Raw genomic sequence first — 10,183 nt, forward strand, 5'->3', positions numbered from 1 at the left:
CGTCACCGGCCTCTCTGGCAATAGGCTGCGAGCTCAGCTCCCTGAAGCAGCAGAGGTATCGGCGGCAGCGCGGCTTGGTCTCTGGCCCCCTCACTCCGTGCCTTCTGCAGCTGCCACTGCAGCCGCGCGCGGCGGGCTTCTTCCCTACAGCCAGCTTGCAGCCCCAGGTAAGGGACACCGTGCGGCTGAAGGCTCAGGGCGGCCGGGCGGCAGGGTGGCCAGGCTCCAGTGGGTAGGATAGACTCGGCGGCCTGCGCAGGCACCCCTGGCCAGAGCTCAGGCCCCCAGCCCGGCCAGGCTCGTGCTCCGCCTCGCTGCTCCGCAGTGCAACAGTTTGCATCTGCCTCTGGAGAGCGGCAGGGCTCAGCTGCTCTCTGTGGATCTACCTGGTGCTGGTCCCTGGAAGAGTCTCAGGACCCTCGAACTGGGTCTGGGAATGCCAGAGAGAAGGTCGGTTCCCCAAACTTTGCAGGTGGGAACCCTCCCCCTTCTATTTCCAGCCCACCCTAGAAAGAAGCAGTATATTGTCAAGTGGGGGGCACGGGAAATGGGGAGAAAGGGACGTTTGCAGAGAAGTGCTTTAGCTGAGAGGTGCTTTGGCTGTTTTTTTTTTTTTTTTTTTTTTTTTTTTTTGGTGGGAGGAGGTACTAGGGAAGAAGGCTGGGAAAAGGATGGACTGCGATCCTGCGCGTCAGCGGCTGCCGTGGACAGAGGCGGAGTGAGATGTGATGCCAGTGGCCCCCCTTGGGAATGGGATCTACGGGATCTGACGCGGTCTGGAAAGGGAGAGTCCGGAGGTGGAGGGAAGGAGAGGGAGAATTGCATACCCGAAGCCCGCTCGGCGACCGGGGTGGGTGCTGGGAAGGGTAGGATCCTGGTGAAGACAACCACTGAGAGGGCGGAAGAAAGAGGAGAGGCATAGCTCTGGAAAGCAGGGACAACGTTCCGAGGCCACTGTGTGCCTATTGTAATTATAAAGTTGTGGAGGGTGCAGAGTCTGCCTGATCTGCTGAGTAATCCTCATCTCAGGCTCAGACCCCTGCCTTAATAGTGGCGCAAGCCCAAAGCTGGCAGCCCTGGTGCGCTGCCAGGGTCGGGCGGGCTGGGGTCCTCCCGCTACGGAGAAGACTGGCAGTGTCACCTAAAGCTGTGTGGCCAGAGGGTTGCTTTGCAGTGGCGCTGATTATTCCTGTCCTCTGCACTCCCCTGGGCAGAGACAGGGATCTTAACTAAGCCTGTTCTCTTTGCAGCCTGGTGCCTTGGCAAAGGAAAAGGGCACTCAGACACGCGTTCGTGGAGGACCCGGAGAGGATCTCCTGGGCACCGCTCGCTCCCCTGACGGCTTGTTTGCCCTCAGCTACTCCCTCAGTTCTTCTTCGCTCGTGCGCGTAAACTCCCACACCAGGGAGCAGTTTTGGGTGGTGTGGGTTCCGTCCTCTTGTTGGCCAGTGGAAACGGTGTGCCCAAGAGAGGAAGTCTGGTGGGCCTGGCCCCTCCCAGCCCAGCGCCAATGAGTGCCAGGGCGCCCAAAGAGCTGAGGCTGGCGCTGCCGCCTTGTCTCCTCAACCGGACCTTTGCTTCCCCCAACACCAGTGGCAGCGGCAACGCTAGTGCCCGTGGCTCGGGAGCAGGCGGTGGCACCTGCATTACGCAGGTGGGACAGCAGCTCTTCCAGTCCTTCTCCTCTACGCTGGTGCTGATTGTCCTGGTCACCCTCATCTTCTGCCTCATCGTGCTGTCCCTCTCCACCTTCCACATCCACAAGCGTAGGATGAAGAAGCGGAAGATGCAGAGGGCTCAGGAGGAATATGAGCGAGATCACTGCAGCGACAACCTCGGTGGCAGGGAGCTACCCCCAGCGGGAGGCCAGGCCCCAACCCACATAAAAGAAACCCGGCTGGAGAGGCAGCCCAGGGACTCCGCCTTCTGCAACCCTTCCAACGCGCCCTCCTCTCCTTTGTCCCCTGGCCTCCCATGCCAGGGTCCCTTTGCTCCTCTGCCTCCACCACCGGCCCCCAGTCTGCAAGGAGCACACACAGCCTCCTCCTGTTTGGACACAGCTGGCGAGGCCCTTTTGCAAACGGTGGTACTGTCCTGATTGTCTAGCCCCTCTTCTCTTCCCTTCCTTGTTTCCAGCATCTTTGTCTTCCTAGCTTCTTTCCCTCTTTCCTTCCTCTTTCACTTTCCTCTGGCCTCTCTGTCCGCTTCCTTCTTTCCTTATCTGCACTCCCCTCACGGTTTCTCCTCCACCGAGGCACTGTGCGGTATTTGTAAATATTGGCAAGGAACGTCTCGGAAGAAATAACGCTGATAATAATACTTTATTATATTTATAGTAATTATTATAATACTAATAACACAATCCAAGCGCATGACAAATCACATAATTTCTCATTGTCAATGAAGGATGCGTCTTTCCTCTCCACACTGCGCCCCCCACAATAAAGAGGAGAAACCGAACAAGCTATCAAATATATAACAGGTATTGACCCGGAGCAAAGGGAGTGGAGGGCCCCGGTGTGTTGTACATAGCTGTCAGGTTAAGGTTCAGTTACCTTCCTTCCCCTCCACCCCACAAGCTTACAGTTTCCCTTCAGCTTCCGTTCCTTCCCCATTCCTACCCCCAGCCAGGCTCAGGCAATAGTATATTATGAAGAAAACGTCTACATTAAACACCAGGACTACCAGAGGCCACAGAGACAATCCCAGAAATGCGTTTATGACAGGTACTGCTCTCCAGTCATTCCTCTTCTCACCCTTTAGTTAACCATTCCCTTTTACAGGACTAGGCATTTTAATTTACTTTAAGCTATGTCCCTCGCTGGCCGAGCAAAAATACACTAAAAATTTCTAAATTAATTTTTTAAAATCTACTTCTTTAGCTCCCTGCCCCGCCCCCACCTGTACACCTTCGACTTGTGGCATTTTCAGGGTTCACAGAGGATCCAGGAGCTGTCCAGCAAGGTCTGATGCTGAAATTGTGTCACTGAACTGGTTACTTTCTTTGGTTGCGCAGGAGAAGGAGGGGCTTTTTGGAAAGTGATTATTCTAGTTTTTTGTTGGTGTCTTCTTTTTCTACAATTGGGTTTGCGTGTACTATCGGTTTTCTTAGTATTAAATATTGCATAAGTTACCTTTTTTTGTAAAAAATATATATACATATATATATATTAGGTGATGTTCAGTATTGAAAGTGCAGTATCTAACTGACCAGAATGTTTCTGTTTAATTTTTAGAAGAAGTACACCTTTGTTATATATTTATTATATTGTTATCACACAGAAACAAACTATAGTTCTGTTCTGCGTCCTCCAAACTGTATATTCTTGTTCTTAATTTCCAGCTGTTGGTATAATGGTTATCACTGGATGATGAATTCAGTGATGCAGGCCTGGCTTCTGCTGTTTCCAGAAGTGTTCTTTTGTATCTTTCTCTGTAGTAGACTGATATAAAAAGATAACACATATGTTTTCCTTTTTTTTTTTTTTTTTTTTTCTTTTGCGGATAACAGAAACAACCACAAGAGAAAACAAACAAGTAATGGATGTGCTGGAATGCCATCTATTAAAACATGATTAATATTTAAACAGTGCCTGTAGTCCTCCCTGCATGCAATTACCACCTGGAGGCAGTAGTGTGTATGCTTGCTTGTACTGTATGTGTCTGGATGTGAGACTGGTGGGGATGTTGGGCAATTTGGATGACAGGACATGCAAATTTCAAGAGAAGTTAAACCCAGTATCTACTTGTAGGATAAAAATATTTGCAGCTTGTTTACTTAGAAATCTGTGCTTGCATCTGAGATGTGACAAAGTAAGTGTTCTCTTTCTCTTTATGAGTCTGGCTTACCTAACTTAATGAATACATAAAAAAATGTGGGGGGGGGGGAGAAAAAGAGAAGAAGATCATTTTTTGTTGTTATTGTTCTCTCTCCCGATACCAGACAAGGCTATTGATGCTAGAAATGAAGTCCACCTATGGTTATTTACCAATTCTTGTTTCCCTTGGATTGATGATAGTGGGAGCCAGAGCATATTACAATCTTAATTATATGCAATGGCGTCCTTTCTTGGAAACAAATTCTTGACAGCTATTCAAACGTTTGGAAAATGTATGAATGAGAATGTTCTACATAAAGCTCAACCAAAAGAGTCCTTACTAACCTGCAGGGTGTAAGGAAACAGTGGTCCTAAGTGTATCCCTCTCCCAAGTAACTAGTAGTTCTAGATTCTTTGTCTGGTTCCAAGCATATGTGCTTTTTTTCCCAGAGAAAATATTACCTCTAAGGCTTTAAGTGGTCTATTAAATTTCCCAAGCTCAGTCCATCTTTTATAAAAATAATTTAATAAGCTTAATTTTAATCACCCATTAGATATTCACTCAAGTTCTTTCCTGAAGCACAGAGGACCATTATTTAAGCATGCCATGTTGTAATATTAGTAAGACCAGGTATATAATCTTTGGGTACAATATATTAAACAATGAACCAGATTCTCTCCAGTGCCTTAGTCACTTCCTGGTAATAGGGGAAAGAGTGCATTAACTCTCTCAGACCACTAGGGAATCCTTTAGTGCATCAGACTTACACACTGCACATCAGAATGACTAAGGCACTGTGAAGAAGAGAGTCCATTGATTTTTGTATTTCTCCCTCACCTGGCTCTTTAATACCTTATTACAGAGTGACTTTTGGACTTGACATTTGAATAGAATCAGGGACTCAGAAGGGAGCTTTAATTTCCAATGAGCTCCACTAAGTGCATGAACATTACTTTCTCCCCCTTATTTGGTGCACTTTTTACAGTGAATAATCTCCCATTTTATTAAAGCAATAAAATGTTCTGTTGTGAGCAATGCTGGATGATGATACCATTTCCTTGGTGCTGAAGCCACTCATATATTTTTGCCTTATGAATCATAGTGCATTCAAGGCATGCAATAATAATCCCCTTTCCAAGGAGCAGCCTGTGCACTCTAGGGGTAATTATGAAATTGTCCTATGTAATTTTCCCCCAAAGAAATAAGAAAACAGAAGAAATAAAAAACATTATGAATATTGTTTTAAAAATATCTTGATACCTCTAAGCATAGGCACACATTCATAACATGCTCTTATTGTGCATCTTTAAATATGTGTGCCTTTCCCCATTAATTGAGTATGGTTGAATATTTTTAATACTGCTCTGTGTAAAGATGATGTGGTTTATGAGTCAAATTTCATGCTGAGTTTAATATACTCGGAACCCTAAGCTTCTAGTGGTATCACTTGAGACTCTTTATGAGATAGAGAATTGAAATTTGAGTAATGCAAATTATTGCAATAAGCACATATCTAAGCAATTTGCACAGATCCTGTTTAAAATATTGCTTCTTATAGAGTTCAGTTGACAGTTTAAGGAGTTTGGGATGCTCTCAGCAGGGCATTTTGAATTTCATGTATATGAAACAAAAGGCAATCTGGAGATAGCTAAATTTATTTGAAAGATTTTACTCAGTGATGTCCCGTCAAACTAATTGCATCAAATTCCTATAGCTATAGCTCAACTTCTGCACTTACTATTCAGTATTAATAAGGTCGCATGCTTGATTCTTATTGTCTTTAAAAATGAGAAAATTGGAGAGAGAATACCATTATGTCGACTGTGTGGGACTCTGAATCTTAAAGTAGATGAATCTGAATGTAGATGAATATAATCTTCTTTAGAATTTATATACACCCATAGATATGTATTTATATATACATACATTTTGTACAAATTTAAAATGGACTTTTTGTATTCTCTTTTCTGCCATTACAAGAATGAGATAGAAACCAAACAGTTGTTCCATCCTCTTATCCAGAGAGGATACTGAGAAGTCAGGTATATGCATGTGCTCATTTCTCTGGGGTCAAATCTGAATGACTTTCTTTTTATTTAATGAAAGGGGAGAGTCCTGGTTGGCTTGAGAGATTGGTAACTAGATAAGCTTCCTTTCATAGGTAGTGACTCAAATGTAGCAATGACAATGAATTTATGACCATATCTATGAGGTCTTAATATCTAGATAGAAAGCAAAAATATCTAGAAGAGGTTTAGGACCATCTAGACCACAAACCTGGATTGTTGCTTGATTTTTTATCTTCAGTCTATATGTTGTGTAGAAATAAAACATATCTGCATAGCTAAAGGTAAAGTAAAAACATGACCATTATATGTTTAGTTTGATAAGTAGGTTTTGAAAAATATGGATAAATTAGCTTAAAAATCTTGGCATCTGACTTTTCCACTGTTTCTATCTGTATCAATTGAATTAATTAGATAATGTTTAAAATTCCATTTTCCCCATTGTGCAGACATATACTTTAAATTCTTTTCTGTGGGTGACAGTTGAAAAATTTCTAGCTGATATTATGTGGAAATTGTAGGTTAAATTAGAACCAGAAACTTTAATCTAATCCTGTCACACCCCTCCAATCCACTCCCATATGCATCTGAACTTTGAATCTGAATCTGAAAAACCAAAGATCAGGGCCATCCTTTGTGGGACTAATTATTGTGGCTTCTAAATATTTGGTTCACATGAGAATGAACTGACCTATCTATAGAGGGGTATTTAATCATTGGATTGGATGATTTATTCTGATTCTGATTCGGTTTTTATGTATTTGATAACATTTGAGAAAGTTTTGATGGCTTGACATCAAATACTTATTGATGTCACCGACCTAATAGTCCAGTTGGTACCATGTAGGAATGCTTAGCAAATAATAAGAATTTAATTAACTTTAATTGGGAACAATGTCTTATCAAAGTGGTCCTATCTGAGGCAGGGACTTGTGATTTCATCGCTTTGTTTTTATAGAGAGATTAACAATAGTGATGACAACAAGAACAAAAGAAAATCTGGTTTTTGAACTCGAGTATATCTAAGAAACATAATAAAACAGATATTAGAATTCATGGAAAATTTGTTTTGCTTTTCTATCAATAAAAAAGTTTTCTTGTTAAATGGCTTTTTGGACACTATTTCCTTATTAATTTAATGTATATGGCAGGATTACAAAGGCATTCATTGTATTACCCTCAGATGCTCAAATAAATTAGTTTTATTTATTTTTTAATTTTTTTCACTCACCTGACCTTCCTCACAAACCAACTGCATCTGAGAAATGGGACGTGTATAAATGTTATATAATCCAATAAACTGAGTGCAGTAGAATAATTTAACAGTCCTTTCAGGCAGATGCTCAGGCTCTGTAGGTCGTCTTAGTCTTTCAGATTTCCTCTTTCCCTGCCTGACCTTTCTAATATAACCAGGTGTATAGGGGAAGAATATAGTACACATGATTTTGTGGCAGTTAGGGAAAGAGGGGAACCTCAGATTCATATAAATTCCTATGGATTCTAGCAGAACCCTGCTGAAAAGTCGCTGATTGGAACTGCTCTATAGTCTGAGGTCCTATTAGTCTATCCAGCTCTTGTGCTGACATTTGCCACTGCAGTCTTGAACCCTGGACATTTTTCCTGGTCTCAAAGTCATCATCCACAGGAATCTATACATCTTTCCCCTGCCATCTCTAGGTCCAGCATTGCTTTCACACTTTGTCCCCTTCTTATAGATATATGAACTTCTGCGTGTCCTGCATACCATGGACCTACTCTTGCAAGGGGTGGGTTCTAGTGCATGGTCATTCATTCATCTGTCTACCTCTCACAGCACCTTCCATTTTATTAGTTTTGTACCATGTCAGATAGTGCCATGAAGAAGGAGTTCTTCTGAAGTCTTGTAGCCCCATTCTAATACATTCCAGAGGAGAAGTGTTGCCATTTAGCTCTAACCCTTGGGTTTATCCAAAGTTATTTAGAAGTTTATAAAGAACTGCCCCCTTCATCTTGACTCCTAATATGCAGAAGAGAAGCATAAAAGCCTTAAAAGCTGCCTACCTTTTTTTTTTTTCTGTCTTATTTTTTTTTATCAAAATTGTCCCAGATTGCAAGAATCAGGTTTTCCTCTTACTGCCCCTTTTTTTTTTCTACTGGAGACTCCTCCTACTAAATAGTTACTATCCTACTTCTGCAGTGGACTTTGTCCCTTCCTTTCTAGCTTCAGCCTGTCCAACTAATGGCAGTTGACAGGATGTAGAAGACAGAGAGATAAGTTTATTGATAGGTATCCTAAACTGGGAGATATTTGAAACATGTAATGCTACCATAGTAAACCCTGAATTCTTGCAAAGGACGTGTACTCATGATTAAGGTCCTACCCTCCCTTTCTCCGATAAGGTACTTGGTCATTATTCTACATTTGTTTTTCTTTTAACTTATACCTAATACTTCTAAGTTTGGCTAGAAAATCTGGGAACTGGTGGAATCTTTTACTTTATATCACTATTTGGTGTCCAGGAAGGTATACTCTTGTCCCAATACTGGCCCATTGCTTCACCTTATCTCCTACCCCCTAGAACTGTAAATTGCGTGTTGAAAATGTTTCTTTGCACTGGGATCAACTTCTAGTGAATGTTGAATACAGCAGTGGAGATGGGAAGATATTCATATCTAAAGGCAGCAGAAAATATGGATTAGTGCTCCAACCTAATCTCTAACCATGGCCCTCCTTACTTCTAGGAGGTAAATAATTCTCTAACCTTGCCTGTTTGGCTCAAGAGAGAGATGGGTGTTCGCTTAACTAACTCTCATAAGACTGACAATGGAGCTACTCACTAATTCCTTGTATCTCTCTGGGTAGACTAACTGATGAAATAGTATCTGGGTGTTCTCTTTCTAATTAGTCATCGAAATCCAATTTCTTCTTGTAAAAATACCATCTCCAAATATGTCCCAAACTTGAACTGATGCTGATAGTTTTAGGCCTCCCTCTGGAAAGTTGGCTCTACTTTTCAAAGTTTGCAGACCAAGAAGAGAAGGGGCTCCAGTGATACGTTTTCTTTACCTCTCTTCTCTACCTTATGCTCACCATCCTCTATTTGCATCTGCAAATTCCCTCTGTATCATGGTCCACTCAGGATTTTTAATTTTAGCCTGGAGGTTTATAGTCACTCCATGGTACAAAATTTGCTGTACACAGGTTCTCAAAAGTTCTGGGAAACACCCTCAAATGCACAAAGGTGACAAAAATACTCACTTTTCACATACAGATATTTACAAATGTGGGTTCTCTATTTTCCTGTAATTCATCTTACCTTTCTCATAGGGATAGCCCTTTTAATAAAATTCAAACTCAAGTTTTCTCTCTTTCCTCTCCTCCTTTCCAAGGTAGTGCCTGTGTATGACTTATGTTATCTCCTGATGAGCTGTGCAGGGTTCTTGCTGATTTGGGCTACAGAGTGGTCAGTCTAGTCTACCTTTTTGGAAGCAAGTTTCAGCTAGTACCCGCCACTGGAGCCTATAATCCTGGCATTTTTATGTAGTCTCAAATTCTGAATCTAAAGTGGCTTTTTTTGTTCCAAGTACAGGGTTTTGCTCTTTTACTATGTTCTAAGCCTCGACCAGAACAAATGGGGATTTCTGAGTCCCTTAATGTATTCTATTTGGACAGCAGGAGATAGGAAGCCTTCTAGCTGCCTATTGTCACCATCACTGTCCCAGTGCCACTGCCTTCCTGTAGGAGAGAGTACAGTAGCTCTCTGCAGTAAAGGCTGCCCCTCACATTGCCAAGGAGATTGGGATCTTATGCCTCTAATATTTCAGAGTTCATTCAGTAAACAGATATCATTTGAGAGTCAAGTACATGCCAGCCAGCCATGTATTTGGCTGCCACAAACACAGCAGTGAACAATATAGGCAAGATGTTCTGCCCGCATGGGTATTTAGTTCTACTAGTGAAGAGAGACAAAAAAACAAAACAAAACATGTAAATTAATTAAGGAGTGTAGTATAGGGAGAAAAATACTGTCCAGACAAGCAGAGAAAGGGGATAAGGAGTGTTCCAGGAAAGAGTGCTGGATGTTTAAAAGGGTGGTCAGAAAAGGACTCACTGAGAAAATGATATTTGAGCTAAGACTTGAAGGAGCCACTTAATATACTAGTTACCTGACTAAAATTGTTTGGCTAGAAGGATTTGGTAAACTGGTTACACCCAAGCCTCTAATTTTGTAAATGAGCAAAAAGAGATTTTGGTAGGGAGAAGGCAAGAAACTGGTGCTTGCTAAAAAATGAATGTGTCAAGCACTGACTCCCCAAGT

At 42.3% G+C, this 10,183-nt stretch overlaps 1 protein-coding gene across 1 annotated transcript; it reads left to right on the forward strand.

Annotated features, from left to right (window-relative positions):
• Window positions 1-1,510: 1,510 nt before the first annotated feature.
• CUNH11orf87 (chromosome unknown C11orf87 homolog) lies at window positions 1,511-2,098 on the forward strand. The gene has a single exon (XM_036257609.1). It carries the CDS (start codon window positions 1,511-1,513, stop codon window positions 2,096-2,098), a length of 588 nt encoding a protein of 195 aa, XP_036113502.1.
• The last annotated feature ends 8,085 nt before the right edge of the window (window positions 2,099-10,183 follow it).

The sequence above is a fragment of the Molossus molossus genome, unplaced genomic scaffold (genome assembly GCF_014108415.1).
Source record: "Molossus molossus isolate mMolMol1 unplaced genomic scaffold, mMolMol1.p scaffold_m16_p_13, whole genome shotgun sequence".
NCBI classification, from domain to species: domain Eukaryota; kingdom Metazoa; phylum Chordata; class Mammalia; order Chiroptera; family Molossidae; genus Molossus; species Molossus molossus.